The sequence below is a fragment of the Natator depressus genome, chromosome 2 (assembly GCF_965152275.1).
Source record: "Natator depressus isolate rNatDep1 chromosome 2, rNatDep2.hap1, whole genome shotgun sequence".
Taxonomy (NCBI): Eukaryota; Metazoa; Chordata; order Testudines; family Cheloniidae; genus Natator; species Natator depressus.
This window is the reverse complement of record NC_134235.1, coordinates 69,662,488-69,683,009: the sequence shown is the minus strand read 5'-3', so window position 1 is coordinate 69,683,009 and position 20,522 is coordinate 69,662,488. Positions and strand designations below refer to the sequence as shown.

At 41.4% G+C, this 20,522-nt stretch overlaps 1 protein-coding gene across 1 annotated transcript in view; it reads right to left on the bottom strand.

The window, feature by feature from the left end:
* Positions 1-20,522, bottom strand: part of PXDNL (peroxidasin like) — a 267,071-nt gene that overhangs the window by 154,347 nt on the left and 92,202 nt on the right. Inside the window, exon 2 of the mRNA XM_074943098.1 lies at positions 10,785-10,856. Coding sequence (XP_074799199.1) covers positions 10,785-10,856 — 72 coding nt within the window. The remainder of the gene's footprint in view (positions 1-10,784; positions 10,857-20,522) is intronic.

The window sequence follows — 20,522 nt, the reverse complement described above, 5'->3', positions numbered from 1 at the left end:
TACTCACACACCTGTCACTAACTGGCTGACCCCAGGAAAGCACACATGAGCCACAAGACCCCCAAAACAGTGAGTAGCCGCAGGAGCAGGGTAAATCACTCTTCCCGAACCCTGCTGTACACTAGGCATGTGGCTCTTGGAGAGAACCTGTTCTGTAGGGGTAGCCTGATAATCATTCCTGTCCCCACACTTTCCACAGAATGTGATCATTTTGGAAGATATCTCGCTGCTAAGGGTGAGCAGGGAATCAAGGGAGGGTCTTCTCCAAGACTGTGGCTTCCGCCCTGGCTCCTGTGCGGTTCGCCTGTGCACAGCAATGTTCCCCCTGCCTTCCGTGATGGCAAGTGGCGCAGGAAAGTTACCATTAATGAGGCAAGAAACAAAGCAGCTCTGCCAAAGAACCTGCGGCAACAGATTGCCCAGTATCTCCACGAGAGTTTCCTGGAGATCTCGGAGGCAGATTCCCATGAAGTGAGGGAGTCAATCAACAGCCTGTTCCGCTGCTCAGACTAGGCATGTGGGGGGATGTGCATCATACAGACACAAACCTGCAGTCTGCAACCCTCCTGCCCCCGACAACTCGCTTCAGAGATTCGCAAAATCAAATCCACTTACCAGGGGCCTCCTCTCCTGTTTGCACTTCGCCAAGCTCCAACAGCTGCGATTGGCTAGGCTCCTCTGGGATAGAAAAGAGCTCCTGACTACACGCATCTCTGACCTTTGAGTCATCCTTTGCCTCTAGGTCCCCCCCATCCTCATCCAAGATTTCCTCCTCCTGGCTCAGTCCACTCTGGACTGGTATGCGAGCCACCGAAGTATCCACAGTGGCCTTCACAGTGGAGGTGGGGTTGCCGCCGTGTATCGTGTCCAGCTCTTTGTAGAACCGGCAGCTCGTGAGCGCAGCACCAGAGTGTTGGTTTGCCTCCTGCACCTTGTGGTAGGCGTTCCACAGCTCCTTCACTTTGACCCTACACTGCAGTGTGTCCTGGTCATGGCCCCTTTCTGTCATGCATGGTGAAATCTGTCCATGGGTGATATAATTCTTACAGCTGGAGCGCAGCTGGGACCGGACAGCCTCCTCTCCCCAAATGTTGATGAGGTCCAACAGCTCAGCATTGCTCCAAGCGGGGGATCGCCTGATGCATGGAGCAGGCATGGCCACCTGGAAAGATGCCCTCAGACCCCTGCACGCATCACTGAGCAAACAGGAAGGGGACTTTCAAAATTCAAAAGGAATTTACAGGGTGGGGATGACGGTTGGTCACCTGAAGTCAGGGCAGTAGAGTTCAAACTGATGACCAGAGAGGCGAGAACAGGCATTGTGGGACACCTCCTGGAGGCCAATCGCAGCGCTGTAATTGACCAGGGTGTCTAGACTGGCACCGCAGTGCTGTACCCCCAGCACAGAAAGCTGTAGGCCTCTCATCAGGGTGGTTTTTTTACAGCACTGCAACTATGCAGTTTCTGCCCACTAAGTGGCATGGTAAGTGTGTACATCTTGGGAGTTACACCGCAGAAAGCCGCTTGACTGTGCAGAAACTTGCCAGTGTCGACACGGCCTTAGTGACAACTCAGGGAACTCCAGTGGCTTTTCTGCATTCAGATTTTAAGAAGTTAACATCTGGCTATAATTGCAAGCACTTTGCTTTCATTAGCAGCTGGCATTTCCACTTTCAAGAAAGTCTGCTACTGAAAAGGACAACTGTGGCCCCACAGGAGCCAACAGTTAATAGAGAGGAAATCTGGTTTTTTAAAAAAGTATGTTTCTATTTTGGAAGTGACTTTAAAAATGTCTCTGTGGGGGTTGCATGTTTATTGCAGCTCAACGATACCTATATCAATCGTGCTTCATTTTACAAACATGCTTGAGGTTCTAATTGCCAATCCTGCACATTCAACTTGGCACCTGACATTCAGGATGGGTTCATTTTCTGTGCATCATCACCAATAAGAAAGATTCTGAAGCTAATATTCTGCTCTCAGGGGCTTCAAATTATGCCCTCAGTAACACCTGTCCAGCTAGGTATCTAGGTTTCCACAGATGTAACTAATTACTCCTGTAATTAGAATGACTAAGCAACTCTGTTGAGAATTTATGCAACTAAATCAAATCCAGCTAATGCTTCTTAGCTGTCTTGGCTCTGAAGGAATAACCTGAGTAAAAACCATTTAAAAAAAACCAGTCACATAAGTAAGCAGATATGTCCCTGAGGTACCATTTTTATGTAGTCACTTTACAAACTAGGCTTGCACTTTGAAGTATTATTGATGTTTCACATGTGAACAAATACTACTAGCTCCGCCTTTACAGACACACCAACTCTAGGGAACTGATTGTGAGATTCGCGATTTCTGAGTAAAATTAAGCCTCACTAATGGTCTCGCGATAGAACTCTCAAATATCAGGATTTTTGTTATTAGCCAGGGCACAAATGTGTTTCCACTCAACCAGGAATTACCCTCTAAACAGAAGACTTTGGGATGAGAATTCATTTACACATCAGATAAATAAAGCTATCAAGCAAATAAGTGGGGGGAGGGGGAGAAGAGGCAAGTTTAAGAGAAACTTAATCTGAGATGTAAAGGGGGCGGGGGCACAACACTCAAATAAGTAATTGAATCAACTGGGAAAAAAATCCTGACATGTGAGAGTTCTCAAAGTGGGGCTTAATTTTACTTAGAAATCCTGTCAGTTGCCCCAGGTGTGGCCGAGGCTCCAATTTCAGTCCCGGGTGGCTGCTCCCCAGCCAGCCTGGGAAGTGGGAGGGGGATCCCGCTGCAACCCCCCCCTCCAGGCCTGGGGAGGGTGAAGAACCCTAAGGAGCAGAGGTGAGGCTGGGGGCTGCAGGGGGGCTGAAGTGAGGAGGGTGAGGGCTGATGGGGTGGGTGGGTGGGGGGGAATGTATTGATGGTGACTTCCAAGCAGATGGGGTGAGTGCTGGGAGGGTGAGCTGAGGGCAGTGGGGGTCGATGGGGTAGCGGAGCTGAACTGATAGGGTAGTGATGATGGAGGCTGGGGGACTGAACTGGGGGAGGGGGGAAACTAAATTGAGGGGGTTGGGTGGTGAGAGAAATTATGGGGAAGTGGGGGACAGGATTAATTGCTGCGTAGGAGATTGGCAGATGTGGGGATGAGCGCTCCTGCTGCAGGAGCCAAAATCATGTTATCCAGTACATGGGAGAGTGGGGCAACACTAACTGGCACATGCATACACCCTGGGGATGGGCAGGGGGAGTTCAAAAATCAAGAGACTGACCTAAAAATATAAGTTTTATATATATAATTCATTTTTTTAAACATATCATGATTTTGGGGAATCCGATCCATGATTTTTGATCTTTTGAAGTTGGCAATAGTTCTTTGTAATTTGCTCCAAACCCAAATGCTTACATTTGTAGAATACATTTAAAACTTCCTTGGCTCATTTTAATGTACACTTTTAAAATAAGAACTTTTGCTTGAGTTCTAGCTTATCATCTCTTTTGGTCAAAGTTACTCTTCCATCCCACAGATTGCCCGGTAGTACTCTAGATAGGTTTAAAACTGCTTCATCTTGGCCTTCAATAAAATCTGCACCTATTGAAAACAGTGTGAGATTTTAAGAAAACGTTGACTTTACATTTCAGGGTTTTTTACCAAGCAAGGTAGAAGACATGACGAAATCCACGTAAGTTTCTGGATACTGCTGACAGAAATAAGGCGAGACATCTTCTACTGGGGTCAAGACGATTCAGGAATGGGGCACTGAATTCTTCTGGATGAGGGCTATAGTTAGCAGTAGCACAGCTGTGGTAGATTCAACAAGCAGGTTTGAGCTCTTTATTGTTCTCTGAGCAATGGGAACTCTCAGATCAGCTTTGATCTAAGGAGTCACAATTCAACAAATAGCAACTGCAGAAAAACAAAATCAGCAGCCTTTATAATATGAACTACACACAGCAACACAGATTTTGGTGTCTTTGAAGGCAAAAAGTGCTTTGAGAATATGTTCACTTGCCTTTGGGCAACATGTTTTTCTCAGTAATGGAGGGTGAACTTCCACTTGTTCACCAGTGGCTGTTTTGAAAGGGAAAAGGGGAAAAAAATTCTGTGATGTTTCCAGCTGTTGATTGTCCAGAAGCCAATCTCATGAATAATGGATAAACCATCTGAGTCTATGTGAATCAGAAACGAATGCATTCGGTCTGCTGAACGTATGATGTGCTATATTTTTGAAGGGGATTATGACAAGGCAGTTAGTGGGCGGCTGTTTGTACTAGGGGGAAACAGCAAACTGAGAATACCAATCATCCTAAAATAAAGGTTTCTATCAGCCAGGGCTCAGACTGAAAAAGAGGCATGGACTTCCTCACTATATCCTTCTGTCAGCTGGGTCCACTGCCTACAAAAGGAGTTGAGGGCTCTCAGAACCTCTCAAGGCAAGCATCTTTCCAAGATCAGACTGCAAGCAAGGCCATTAAAAACACCCACCTAGATTCTTCAAGCTTTCAGCTGTGACAAACAGTTCTCTCCCTGCTGGATTTTTTATGTTCACCCTCTGGTAACACAGCTGCCTACTGGCAATTACCCTTGACAGCCAACAGGGTTTCCTAAGGGGAATGCTGACAACCTAATTGCCAGCACCTACGGTGCCTTTGGTTGTTGAGCCAGGATTTTAAGCCTTGTCTTGCCATATCCTTTGTAGGGTGCCTTCATTCTGTCACAGGGGTCCAATTACTTTTGATGAAATGACATGAAGTGCAGCAAAATACTAAATTCTTCTGCAATGAGCATATCTAATAAGCAATCCAGGGGTTAAGGAGCAAGACATTTGAAAAATGTACAGCCTGAGTTTGTTTTAAGTATAGAGTTAAAAAATAAATAAACAACAACAAGGCTTAAGTTTTTTCCAAAACCATGGAGGACACATACTAAGAAAGGGAAGGGAGAATCATGTGCACAACTTCTGTTAATTTTCTTCTAAATATAAAGGGCCTGGTTTTCAGAAGTACTGAGCACTCACAACTCTAGCTGAAGTCTCAGGAGTTTCAGATGCTCTGCAATTCTAAAAGTCAGGCCCTGAATGATTTCTTTGTGAATACTATTTGACCTATTTTGTTTGTTTGTTTTGTTCTCAAGTGATTTCCAAACTGATCCCGATTCCTGTAAATGTTTTTGCTATGTCCACCACTTTCAGGAAACAATTTTCCGCCTATGGTTTGGTACTGAACTACTCACTTGAACCATTTGCTATACGCAATTAGTCAAAGTCACAAGCTATTTTTATTACCTAATTTGATGACAGACTTAGCTAGAGAATAATGGATGTTGAATACTATACAGGTAGTAACAAATAATGAATTTTCTGTACAAAATCTCTCAGAAACAAATTTGAATGCAAAAGATATTTGTTGGAATAGGAACCATTTTATGAATAGCTCTCAATTGTTTAAATTCTTAAGAATAATAAGTAACATGAGTTCATGAATAATAGTGAAAAAACTCAGCACTTTTATTTATAAAAATATTTTCTACTGCCAGGTCTACCCGTTGACACAGCAATAGTTACATTCTGAATATTGTGTAGTTAAAAAGGAAGAATAAAACTTAGATCCATTTAGCGTCTGATCCAATTCCCACTCAAGTCAATGGATAGTCTCCAACTGACTTGTATAGACACTGGTTCAGGTCTTCAACATCCAACAGAAAATTTTAGAATGCAAGGTGCCCAGGATTATAAAGCACTCATACAATTATGGACACTCTTTCAATTCACATCTAGCTAATTATCTACTAGTATACTGTTACCTTACAGTTTATATGTGATGTTTTACTTACACTTAGAGATAAGCAGTGCAACACTAATTTCTTTATTCTTAAAGTAAACAGGGAGACATTGACAGAAAGACACATGTAGCTGATCAGAAGTACATCTATCGAAACTGCCAGGTACTTCAAGTTGCATTCATTGTAACCATTATCCCATTTACCAAAAAAACAAACATATAGTTTTTTTTTCCTGCTGGTATTAAAGCAAACTGGAATTTTGACAACCCAGAGATTATCCAGACTCCTTGGCCTTTTCCACTGCTTTTTGTTTAACAGTGTTATGGGTTTGTTGTTGGAGCAAAAAACAACTTGTTTCAAGACTGAACTTGATAAGTTTATAAAGGGGGTGGTATGATGAGGTTGCCTACAATGACATATGGCTAAAGTGAAGATTTTGTCACAATTATTTTTAGTAAAAGTCACGGACAGACTGTGGTCAGTAACCAAAAATTCATGGCAGCCATGACATGTGACTTTTACTAAAAATAATGCGGGGGGGGGGGGGGAAAGGAGGCTGATGGGAGGATTACTGAAGCTCGAGCCCTTGGGGAAGGGGGAGAAGAGAGACCAAGCTCTACTGCATCATGGGGAGGGGGCCCAGCACCTGGCATGGTGGGGACTGACAGCTCTGGGTTCCCCCACCACGTGCAGTGGCTTGGCGATCCGGGGCCCCTGCTAGCTGACGTTTCCAGCCCCGCCACGCCAGGGATGAAGGGGGAAATGTCATGGAGGGCTCTGAAAATCATGGAATCTGTGACTTCTGTGACATAATCTTATTCTTACATATGGCCCATCTACAACTGCTATTAGCAAATATCTCCAGTGGCCGGAGATGGGACAGAAGATGAGAAGGCTTTGAGTTACTACAGAAAATTCTTTCCCAGATGTCTGGCTGGTGGGTCTCGCCCACATGCTCAGGGTCTAAATGACTGCCCATATTTGGAGTCAGGAAGCAATTTTGCCCCAGGTTAGATTGGCAGAGAGTCTGAGGGTTTTTTTGCCTTCCTCCGTGGCATGGATCACTTGCTGGTTTGAACTCCAGTAAACAGTAGATTCTCTGTAACTTGAAGTCCTTAAATCAATATTTGAGGACTTCATTAACTCAGAGGTCATGGACATGTTGCAGGAGTAAGGGGTGAGTTTCTGTGACCTTCAATATGCAGGAGGTCAGACTAGTTGATCATGATGGCCTCTTCTGCCCATAATGTCTATGAGCTTATTTTTAGTTTGAACACTTCTTTGATATTTGTACTAATGCTGTGAACACAAGGGGCCAGACATAGGCAATAGAACAGACATGCTTAAATGTGAGAGTCAAATCTGCAGGAAGAGATTTTCTATATGTAAAACAATTTTATAATTCAATAAACACTGGATATACATTTTTACATTACTGAATGAACGAGAAACTCTTATTGTTAAGAATTGAAAGTTTTTAAGGTATTAAAATGTTAATGGCTGCTTTTATTGGAGTATATTTCACACAAAGATATCTACAGAATTAGTTATAAGGTTTCATTTACTGAAGAATGATAGAGTGGCAGTGGTATGCACAAAATAATAAAATACAGCATCTTTGAAAGGTCAAGTCCAACGTAGTATTTGACATTCTCGGGAGTCAATCAATATCCTCTCTGGAAGAAGGGACCCTAGTTGCAACTATTTTTATCCAGCCCACTAAGTTTATTTTCTATACCCTCCCCACTGTCAACCTCCAGAAATGATATACTGACTATATCTTCTGACATTTTTCTGGAAGATTGATCTTTTCAGTTGCATGGATTTTGAAAACATAATACTAGCTTGCATTCAGATAGCTCATCTCATCACAACAGACCCCAAAACTATTTACAAATTTGATGTAATGGAATACATACTCCACCACCACTGAAATGCAGTCAATGCCAGGATAGAATGCACCAACTGTCTAAAATTCCACAACACTCTACCCAACCGTTTAGGACAGGAAGTGAAGAATACCTTATCCAGTTGACACTGCAAGCAAAATATAAGGCAGCAGAATGAAGTCAGTTGAGCTGCGTACACTTAAACAAAACAAAAGTTTCAAACTTGAGCCACATTCACATAATTTCAGGAACATTTGTTTCAATCTATCCAATTTTGAGCCATGTGAAATACAGTGATTAGCAAAACAATGTGGGAATTAGGCATAGAGTCAGATACATTTTCTTTCAAAAATCATCTTGTGCCCTGATCCCACATTAGTGGATCCCAATGAAAGATCAGAACCCTCTGTTTCCTTTTCCCCCTTCACCTGTAACTTGTCTTAATTTAGACCCCAATCTTTAAATACAATATTCCAGGCTAGAGCCTTGCACCCAGGTAGATGGTCTCCATGTGGGAGTCTTGGTGTTATACCCTAAAAAAACCAAAAATGAGGTATTTTAGGGTTTCACTAATCCCTCTTTGGGACTAATGCTTAAAAAGAAACTTGCTCTTAATTTACATGAAAACCAATAGGATTTTTTAAAATATTTTCTTATAAATTTTTTGAGACTACAAATAGAAAAAACATGCCTACAGTAAGGCAGTGAAGGAAAAGATAGTTCGTAGATACCAAATAGTCACATAAAAAATATATAAAGGTAAAGGCAAAGAATACCTAGTATATGAAATGCTTAGTGGGAACTAAATATGTGCAGTGACTGCAAGTTTGGGCCCACTGTAATCATTTGGCCAAGTTATATGCATGCAACAGTTTGAACCTTTCTTCATGAGTCAATTCTTCCAGATACTTCATCGCTTTTGTAGCAGAATTCCTAATTTGTCATCTTTAAGACAGTACTCTCACACAAAATTCACTGCCTGGAACTCCCACTTGTGGCCAGACCTAGTCCTGCAGCTCTCTGCCTCCTTTCCCACCCTCCTTAGGTTCTTGAACAGACACTTCAAAACAAACTCCTTGTTTCCATAACACCCTTGTAGGGCTCATTTTTTGCAAGTCCTAAGATAAAGTACTGAAAGTCCACACCAGACAACATCAAATGGACTAGAATCAAACAGAGGATCTTCCACCGCTGCCACTTCCACGGCTCCTCTGTGTCAACCTTCAATTTCCACACCAGGTCTTTTACTAAACACACACAAAAGTCTAAATTCTACCCTCTCCTTGGGCCCCTTCTGCATGCTCTGTGCCCCTAATTCCCAGGCCTTGCAGAGTCCTTCCCTGCTCTTTGAACTGCCTTCCAGGAGGTTCTTTTTCCCAGAAGCTTCCCTCTCATGGGAGATTCTGGCAGCCCCTTCTAGGGACCTTTCTTCTTCCCATTCACCTCTCCTTGCAGATGGCCTGTCCCTTTGGAGGGAACACCTATCTATTTCTCAGCTGTGTCGGGCTAATGAACAGGGCTGACTGGCTGGCCCCAGGTCCCTGACCCTTAAATGGGCAGACCGCCCTGTTAAAAGAGCCCAGCATTCTAGGAGTTTCCCCATTGCAGTGTATAGAGCTACTATCATCAACTTGATGGCGTGTTATTTCTCTATATCTCTAATCCCAGACATTACTTATTTAGCCCCTTTTTCCATATCTTATTTCACTTTTACATCTCACTTTGTGTCCACTATCAACCTTAGCTACTTTTCTGTGTTACTGATTTGCAAGTAGTCCCATTCCACCAAAACTCTGGGCTTCAGGTTACTTTCTCTAGCTATGTTCTCTTGTACTTTCCAGCCTAAATTTCAATGCATTTCCTGCTTTCCCAATTTAGAATAATCTATGCTTGACCGCCTCCCCTCCACCCCCAACACACACACACATACACACACACACACACCCCTCTTCCCAGATCATTAATAGAGATGTTTAAAAAAAAAAAAAAAAAAAAAGAGAGAGAGAGAAAGACTGGGTTTAACACCAGTCCCTGCAGAACTCAGGAGTCACTTCTCTTCACCTCAGTACATTGCCTTTTAACTTCATTACCCTTTGTTTATGGTCTTTCCACCAGTTCTCAATCCATATGATGGGACTCAAATCCAAGTCAATTTAAATTAATTTTCTGAAGTAAGATTCCTGTGTACTTTGGCAACTACAATTTAAAATTTTCCTCCTGAGAACAATTTCTTACACTCTGCCTTCAAAAGAACCTTGTGCGTAACCTATAGCCATTTCTCTCCACAAAATACAAGAGCATCATATCCTTGATTCAGCATGTGTGTCTAGCTTTAAGCATCTGAGTAGTCACAGACATTGAAACCAGTGGGAATAATTGCATGCTCAAAGTTTGGCATATGTCTAAATTTCTTGTTGAACTCGGTCCCAAATCCACTGCAAAAGAGCTACAGAGGATGGAGCAAGATTTATCTCCGTATGCTGAATAACGAAAACACAGAATCAAAAATAAAAACAGTCATCTTCACTTTGCTGGTGTTTATGGTGTAAAATTATTTGTGCGTATTCAGACGGAATGCCAGCTATTTTGGAAAATGTATGTGAATCCAAAAGTTTCCCAGACTTTAGAACAATGGGAGTATTCATCTGAAAATCTGTACCAGAAGCATGCTATTCATTATAGGCTATTAGTCTTTCATTATCCTGTTACCTAGCAAGTTTCAGTCATCGACTAAGGGTACAGAAGCAACATCCTGTTTAGATTGGAAATTCATTGTGGTGATGACTGTATTTCTATCTATACCACATTGGGCATGTCCTCACATATAACCTCAGCAATAATAGTGTGATTTAAATAACCCGTCAAACACCATGAAAAAAGAAGCATGAAAAGTTGATGCTTCCCATATGATGAAAAAGATTTGTCCAATCTGCTTTCTAAATACCTACAAACAACAAATAATATATTTGCAGACAGCAGGATTGATTCACAAATAATTCACAAACGGAATAATATTTGCAACAAGAAATGTGACCCAGTTCAACCCTAGATCTGCAGCATGTGAATAAAAATGCTGATTACTGTGTAGTCCACAGACAGAATGTCAGTGGCAAATCGCAGAGACTTACAGGGTGTTCAGATGCTTCAATTTCTTAAACGTGCCTGCTGGGATTTCTCGTATTCTGTTAAACCGCAAATCCCTGGAAAAGAAAGAACAGGAAATTTAAATTAATCATTCTGACTTCCTTCCTGTCACTGCTAAGTGTTTGGTGGGGGGAGAAGTTCATTTTAATACATGAAACTAATACATCTCCCCACCCTTCTCTTATGCATGTGACAGATCACAGAGTTCCAGTAAATGGAGAACATAGGGAGAAGCAATGGCAGCTGACAGTAATCCCATGCCCACATACATAGTGGCCTTTCAGATCACTGCCTCCATACCAGCTTTCTACTCTTCATCGGGTGAAGACCCTGCCCCTTTACAGGAACTTAAATGGAGGGGCTGAGCTACTGCCGTGGTACCATTTGCAAACGTAAATCCATTTAATATTACACTGTTCAGAAATAATTCAGCTGAAGCTGGGCAATCCTTACCAGGAGAAGTTAAGGACAACATGACTCAACCTCACCATATGCCTATCAGTTCAGGGCCACCTGCTGTTTAACACAGCAAATGAATTCATCATAGCTTCTGTGCCAGTTTCATAGAGATTACAAAAGAAACCATGGAATACTTATACTGTATGTATACTGGCAACTGCGGTTCAAACTACACACACACGCAAAATAAAGAGCTGAAAACAGGAAGTTGAATGTATCTGTTGGCAAACTCTACTAGATTTTCTTTCGAGAGATCACCATTCATTATGGTTACCCATCAACTCAGTTCAGCAGAAGACTCATGATTCCATACTAGTTATTATTAGACTGAAATTACTAGAAAACCTGCTGAAACAGCCGCTTCTGGTTACAAGAAATGTCTGTGGTTTTGAATAAGCTCCAAGGTGTCTCATTTTAACTCTAATTTAGTTTGAAGGAGAATATTTTGCATTAATTTGTAAAGGAGATTACTGGTTTACAATAAAAATACAAAGTTCAAATGCCAAAGTGATTAAAGGGAATTGCAAATGGATGGATGAATTTAATGCACCTAGATTCTAAAATGTTTGGTTTATACTGCTCCCCAAAAAGTCATCCCCATACTTTTTCCTTAACACTAATCACCTCACATATTTACTTCTTCCTACTCCGAATATCAACTTGATGTATGAGCAGCCTAGAGGATTAGAAAAAAGGCCCAGACTGAGCATGAAAACAGAAATTGAATAGCTCCATAAGGGAGTTCTCCCCTCATAAGAGGAGAGGTTATGTCTGGGTCTCTCGTTTTCTTAGTGTTCATTCTTTATATTTTTCATAGGGGCGACCTCTTTACTCGGCTGCTACCATGCAGGTTGTTAAGTCTCAAGAGAGTCTACTCAGCCAACTCCTTGACAAGCCCTAAATATGGTCCAGTTCTCAATGACTGGGCACAGCAAATCTTTTCCTGGAGGCAAGAAAATATGCAACATTACAAATGCTAGGGTTTTTCCTCAACCCCCTGTTAAACTACAGATACTGTAAGTTCTCCTGGATAAATGTTGAAAAAGTCCTATATATTTTAATAGCAATTTCAGCCATCTTAATATTTTCATGAGTACTCCCATTTACTGTCCACAAATACACCACTTTTTAAGGTTGGGAATATGCAAAAAAGTAACAAAATATGCAATTAATTCTATGACATTTCATTTCAACTTGTGATAAGAAATCTAGGTGTACTTTGGATTGGAGGGTGTTTCAAAGAGGAGGTTTCCTTTTGGAGTAATTCCAGTTATCAGTCCAAACTTTCAGCTTATCTTTTCTCTACTTACTGCATTTAATGAAACTCAGGATGCCAAGATTCACTTATCGATAAATTTTAAAAAATTGCCTTTGATGCACATAAACATTTTGTTAAAAGCTACAAGACTGTTTTCTCTCTTTTGTTGTACAATACAATGGCTCAATAAACATCTACAGCATGGAAATATAGATAAGACAACCTTCTGGTTCCCAGACAATGCATCGTCTTCTCCATGTTCCCACAACTCTTCCCAAAACAATCACTACTAACTTGTTACAGTGAGATACAATTGGGGCTGTTGCTATTTTAGTGACACAATCATACCTAAATCATACACTAGAAAAACAAAGTAAACACCCCTTAACAGATTAAATGTATATTTGTACATCAAGAAAATGTGTATTATGGACAAAATTATGGACAAAATTTTCCCCTCTGATGCTTCATCGGTGCCTCTTAGGGAAGACGTAAGGCCACTAAATCATGCCTCTTTTATTCCCTAACACCAAGGAGTATCATTATGACAGTAGACTTAACTTTGACTATTTTGGCTTGTGTTAGATTGTGCCATAACCTGAGTGCATTTAAAAATCTAGATTTTTGCAGCCAGTATGCTTATTGTATTAGAAACTCAAGTACTTCCCTAAGCCTGTAGTTTATACTGTTTTGAATTGCCTTGCATTTATTCATACACTATACCGGTCTCTCAGGGAATGTTAATAATTAGCTAACACCATCTAACAATTGTACATGTTCATTTTCCTCACATCAACCAACGTCTGACTTTCCTTTCTAGGATGTAGTACACTCTGGAAGAGAATTCCAACTCATTTATTAAAAGGCAAAGAAAAGTGATACCAATTTCCCTTCTATTTGTTCCTCATATACAAAAATGTAGTCATTCGAAAGATCTTCCCATTATCCAACTGCTACTGGAATAGCGAACATTTACAGTCTTGTGACAGATCTGGTTGGTCCTAATCAGTTGGCAGAGTGAGCGCCCTTCTGTAAAAAAAGACAGTAGCTTACACTGTTTCTAAACATTTGTAGTTAGCATCTTTGTATTTGTCAGAGTTTATGAAGCTCATGCAAATATCCTTTTTGCATAAGTGAAATGTTTAGATGATTGCTTCATGTTTATTTGCCACAGGAGAATATATGGTAGCTGGAAAGCCCATAAAAATGTACATATAATTATAACATTCTAAAGCTGTGCCTTGTTACATTAGCTCTAGTTTTCATTGCAAAATGCTAATCTAAAAAAGAAAATGTATTTCATTGCTAATCTAAAAAGGAAAATTAAACCTTTCATGGATACAAGATTCTAGATAAAAAATATTTCAGCCTAAAGCTTTCTACTTTCTTTAGTTTGCAATAGTCAGCCATTTCCAGGATATGCCACTGCAGAGTATTCATCCTTTCAAATACATGACATTTTATGAAGTCGGTCAAATAAAAGACTGCTTATTCCACAAATGTGCACTCTTCTCTCACAAAGGACACTCCTGCCTCTCATCCCTCAACCTCTGGCTAAGGAAGACTAATGGATAATCCCTTTCAAGATGTCAGCTTCACCCCTTAGGCTGGCCACCAAGGTTGCTATTTCTTCTTCCCACTATCTCTCAAGCAAAGGAGAATGCACAGCCACCTCTCTGCCAGCTGGGAGAGGCAATGAGATTTTAGCAAGGAATCTCCATATTCATTTCATATTAAATCATTCTTTTGCCATGATCCATGAAGAAACACATCAGCTTTGCATATGGGGAAGTGGTGTCTTGTACAAATTCACTAAATACTTAATCTGAAACATGTTTGGTAAAATAAATCTCTCCGACTCGAAGGACAGCTTCATTTTCCGTTCTCAGTGAAGTTCTCAATTTGTCAGTTTCAGGAGACAAGAATGATTTAAGAAATCTGTATTGTTTATACAGCGATCTTTTTTACTTAGAAGCTGGTAAGAGACATAAGATTTCTTTGCACTTCTCACTCTCAGAGCATTCTCCATTTTATCCCTCTATCTGCCCCTTACATCAAAATATCATGTAAAACCTCTCTGTCATTTTAGCCATAGGAAGGCTATATGTTAGCCAAATAAAGACGTGTTTATGCAACAAATCTGAGCCTCCCTCCCTCAGACCAGACAGCTGCCTCTGAGAAAGAGGTGCTGTCAGAGCAGTGTGAGGACCCCCTAGTAAGAACTGAGCTCTGTCTCTCTGAAATATTCCCAGGCCTTCCTAATAGAAGGAAGTTGAGAGTGAAATTGGTACTGAAATTCAGATCCTCCCCATGCCAATTCAGACCACCAGCATTATGCTTTGTTTCTTTCAGTGTTTGGTTCAAATCTTATCCTTTCACTATTGTAATGATTTCCTACTCTCTGAGACTTCAGAGTCATCAGCTCTACCATAAACCATGGTTTCATGGGTTTGCCGGGGTGCAGGTGAGGCAGTGTGATCCAATGAATGTAGCACTGGACTGGAAATCAGGAGGCTGAGCTCTCTGCGGCTCTGACATTGACTCGATGTGACCTTGGTTAAATCACAACCTCTCCGTGCTTTAGTTCTCTCATATGCTGAGTGGGGATAATAATACTTCACGTCACATTGTAAAGTACATTGAGATTTACAGATCTAAATTGCTAAGGGTTATCATCAAGTCCACTGTCAGAGTTCAATAAAATAAAGCAAGAATGGTGTCAAGCTGCCTGAAGTGCCCGAGGAGCGTGATTACCAGCCTCAAGGCTGACTGGTAAGAAGCAGGACACAAACCCCAAATTGGCTGAGAGTTCTATATCCTGATTTCATCAACCAGTTATCAACTGTAAACTCCTCAGGCACTGTAACAGCCTTAACATGGAGTCACAGACAGTCCACTTGGGTACTCCAATCTGTCTCACCACTCAGGTGAGCATGCCTTTTGTGACAGATTGTGCCTTACACCAAAAGTCACAGCAATAGTCAGGTTAGTCTCAGTCCAAAAGGACCAGTCACATACCCTAGTCAATTGCACCTTAGATCTCATACAAAAGACTATTTTTGTAGCCAATCCTCTAATAAATTATCTGATGATTTATTAAATAGGAAAAGGAAATGAGATATTGAAAAGGTTAAAGCAGGGTAAACATACACACACACACACACACACAAATAAATGAGTTACAATCTTAAATAGAAGCTTCTGTAATAAGCAAGCACTATATGTCTGTTAGGGCTAATCCAGGCTGAGCAGCTGGGGACCCCTTGCTTATGCCTAGAAACCTTGCCCCAAGAGCCTAAGCAGGACAGAGATAGTCAGTTCCTTCCACTTGTGGTTTTTATTCCCCACCTGCCATGTACTGTGAACTGCAAACTCAGCTGATGGGAGGAATTCACTTGCATGATTCATCTTGGGAGGGGGTGGAGGAAGCAGGACAACTGAGTCTTTTGTCCTCTGTGTTGTCCCGCAATAATCTGTCTAGTGTTGATGGACCTTTCCCTTTGTGCAGGACATAACACCTTCTGTTGCAGATTGACACTTTACACTACTTAATGTCTCTCTCTTGTCTCGTGATTTACATAGTCACAGAGGCTTACAATACAACTGCTCAAATATTATCTTCCAATAAGGAATATATATATATTATAGGTGAGATTAACACATTCAGCAATTCACAAACTGAATCTAAACCCTAAACTCATTCTTATAATTCTAAGACCTATTTTGACAATATTAACACACAGGAGAGCCACGATGATTCCACCTGTGTTTTGAGCAGTTTTCAGTTGAGGCTTGGGGACCTTGGTATGAGCTGGCACCTGGTCTGCCAGCACTGCAGATGGAACTAAGGAACTTCTACTCCAAGGGTTTGATCCTGGTCCGATACAAGTTCAATGCAGGGGGGAATGGGGGGCGGGGGGGAGGACCCGCATTGACTCATCAAGCAACAGAATACCAGGGTTCTATCACTTAGGATTTGCCGACAAAAGTTCCAGTGTAGAAAAAACTGAAAGCTGAAAATATTTCAGTTTTCATTCCCTATCCCCAACCTCGTGACAAAAACTGAACAAATCTGAATCTTTTCACAAAAGTTATTTACCATTTTTCAAATAAATGTTAACGATTTAAAGAGCAGCAGAAGTGCATTTAGCATGAAATAAAATTAACCTCTTTAAGTAATTACTATGTTCTATAAGACAGCAATTCCCAAGCCGTGGACTGTGAGCTTCTTATGGTTCACAGAGCACTTAACAGTGGACCACAAACCTGTTTGGTCATATGGTGCTGTCTTCTCCATGCTTGCAGCTCTAAATCCCATTAATTAAACTAAATATGTATTAAATACTTTCTTAATATTTTGTGCATTTTTTTAATAATATTCAGAGAATTTATCCTGACAATACCATTAGAGTACTGTTATCTCCATTTTAAAAGATGAGGAACTGAGGTACAGAGGAACTATGTGATATGCCCAAGATCCAAAAGGAAGCCTGTGAGCAGAGCAGAAATTTCAACCCCAGTCTCCACAGTCTCCGGCTGTCATCCTAGAGATTGGATCACCCAAATAAAGACTTGAACAAGTACACAAGGAGGCTATGTTTCAGAACAAATAAATTTAATACATTCTGTATTTCTAGTCACACAATATGAAAGAACAAATATTTTATGTGCACACTGTAGTTCCAATTCAGAGCACAGCCCAAAATACTACTAACTGCTGTGCCACAGGCACCACAACAAGGCCACGGAAAACCTGAAAACTGGTTTTTGCAGAGTTCTAGAGAGATTTAGGACTGGCTTAATCTATGATCTATGCTTGGAAGACTGCTTTGAGGATTTTAGCGTTAAAAACAAGCAACGCTTCTAAACCATGTCAATAGTTCTCATATTATTCAATTACTCTACCTCTGAGGTAGATAAAAAGAACAGAGACTTGATCATGGGAGGAAGAATAATGAAGCTGTCAGTTAAGTTGGTAGCCTTTCAACATCTGGGCATTGTAACCTTGCTGCTCTGCTCATGGTAGTCATCATATATGATTAGTTTGGGTGTTAGAAAATTATGTTTGTCAAAAGCAATTAGCACGAGTTAACGGTCTATTCACCACTACCATTTGTTACTCTAAATGCTGCAGAATGACTTGCATAGGACTATTTAAAAATTAATCTAGGGCTTTATGGCAACAGCCTTTGTGAAACCTTTGTTCTTTTCATAACATCACTTCTCTGCAATTATGTTTCATGATTCAACTATCACATCGGTCCCCTATAGCTCTACTGAGAGATGATATATGGTAAGGCTAACATCATTCAGCCTCAGGGACCCTTTTGATTACAGTTTTGATCTTGCATATATTACATACCAATGCAACATGGAAAAATATTAAAAATATATTTTGACAGCCATCAGGTTGCTCACTGGAAGACATGACTTGTGAAGTGTGCAATATACAAGAAATACTGTCAGGAAAGTAAACTTTAGACTACCACTTTATTTATGTCTTTAATTGCTCCATCTCCACCGCGAGAAAGAATGAAGCACTAAAACGAAAACCTTTCTTCTGAAAGGACCACCCACTTTTTTATGACTGAAAAAGTTTAGTGGTTAAGTTTGAAAAAGTCTGGATGCTTACCCAAATTTACCTTCATTTTTAAGATTTCTGTATTTCTGCCCCCACTCCAATTCAATTAAATTTTCTCCTTTCCACTTATTCTTCCCCTGGATTCAAAACTCCTGATCTCACATATTCCCAAAATGTCCTCCAGCCTCAAAACTCCTCTTCACAAATCCCAAGTGACCAACTACCTCCTTCTGACCCAGATCCCAACTCCCACTCCCCAACTGGGCTCCTAATTGAGGTGATTACGGGGAGTTCCAAGTCTGGTGCTATTTCAATTGGATTCTGTCTGGCTGCCATATTCGGGGATTTCCCCATCACACACATTCTCCCAAAAGCATCATTTCACATCTTTAACCCCAGGAAAGCTCCAACATTTGCAAGCTTTGGGGACATCAGTTGGCCCAACAGATATTAGACCAGATGAGATGGATTTCAGCAGAGCCTGAAGGTCAAGGAGAAGGACTAGGGAAGGGGTACTTTGAGTTAACCCAAGCCTTTACAAGGGACTGGGAATTTGCAATTTTGGCAACATTTTGTTTTACATTTTGCAGGACCTCATTACTCCTGGCTCTGACACTGGCTTGCTGTGTAGTCTTGAGAAAGTTAGTGACATGCTGGAGAGGGCTCCTGACACCGAAGTGAAGGGAGGAGTGGGAAATTCTTCATTCCCCTAAGGGAGTCCACTCCTCCTCTGGATACTACTAAATGATTTCTTGCAGAGCTTGCTTATCCCTGGAAGTCATAAACATTCTTCTGAAAAACTGTTTGCCTTCAGAATAGGCCACATCACACCCAAAAATTTGCTGAGGCAAGATACTCTCCCAGACACTCCTCTCCCTTCCACATTACCCAAGCTGAACTCTATACTATGCTAGCAGAAATACACTCTGTATATATTTCCAGAACAAAGTATCATCATTTTCAGCAACTTGTGGCTTCATGCAGCTTAACATACATTTGATTGCCAACTGGATTTGCTTCCCTTTTTGGATGTGGTTAATAGGAAAGAAAAAAAAAACATTTTTTAAATGAGAAAACAAAATGAATAGATTCCCCAGTCTTGCACTTGTAAGCCAGCAAGACTTCTCAATGGGAGTGCCTTGTTGAAATATTGGTAGCACATGATAAATGCATGTCACAGTAGTTCCCTATAAAACAGTTTCCCTTTCATATGACAGCACCCTCCTTTGTAAAGCACAGATCCACAAAGGGAGTTACATCTTGTAATGCCAAGCCACCCAGTGGAATCCACAAACCCTGGGTTAGGCACCTAGGCTCCCTATAGGGCAGCGGTTCTCATACTGGGGGTCAAGACCCCTGAGGGGGTCATGAGGTTATTACATGGGGGGGACACGAGCCGTCAGCCTCCACCCCACTTTGCCTCCAACATTTATAATGGTGTTAAATATATGAAAAAGTGTTTTTAATTTATAAGGGGGGGTCACACTCAGAGACTTGCTATGTGAGAGGGGTCACCAGTACAATAGTTTGAGAACCACTGCTATAGGGAGAGACAGGCACCTGAAAATGAAATCCACAAAATCCAGAACATTAGACTAGGAACTGTGTATGCTAGCCAATAGGGGATGCCCTAACCACAGCACTATAAAATCATTCTCAGTTTCTCTGGCTCAATGCATAATTAATACAAAGTGGAAAAACTTCAACAGGAGAGGCTGAAGGAGGCCCATACCCAGTCCAGGGGTTAGAGCACTCACCTGTGAAGAGGAGAACCCTTCTTCAACTCTTCTCACCAGGTACAGGGGGGCACTGAACTGGGAACTCCCAGCTCCTGAGTGAGTTTCCTAGCTCCTGGGCTAACGGTAACAAGGGAGGCCTCCTCCTCTCCTATGTGTTTGGAGGCGTGCTCCAAGAATACCTATCCCGATTGTGCCCTGCAGGAAAGACAGGCAGGGCAATGCCTAGGTTCACCTGGTGTGAGGATTGTGCTGAGGCATAGGCATGTCCTACCTGTCCAGAGGCCAGCAGGGTGCATGCCCACAGAGACAGACTTTTAGGCATGTAAGGCACTTTTTACAATGTAAAAAATGGAGTGTTAAGCATCTGCCAAGTGGGGGTTTTGTGGATTCCAGTAGCACCTAAATCTGGGATTTAAGTGACATCCCTTTGGGGATCTGGGCCTTTGAGATCCTCAGATTGAAGGTGCTATACAAGAGTCAGATCCTGCGAGTGAATCTTTGTAGGAGCTGCTTCCATGGAGCCTGGCACATACCCCTGGGAGTGCAAAGCATTAGCGTTAAGCACAATTGTGGATTATAGAACCACGCATTGCTACATCTATCCTCATAGAATGGTTGTGCCAGTAATTATTCTGGGACAATATTATAACAAGTTCCACTTTTTCCTGTATTGGAAAAGTGTACT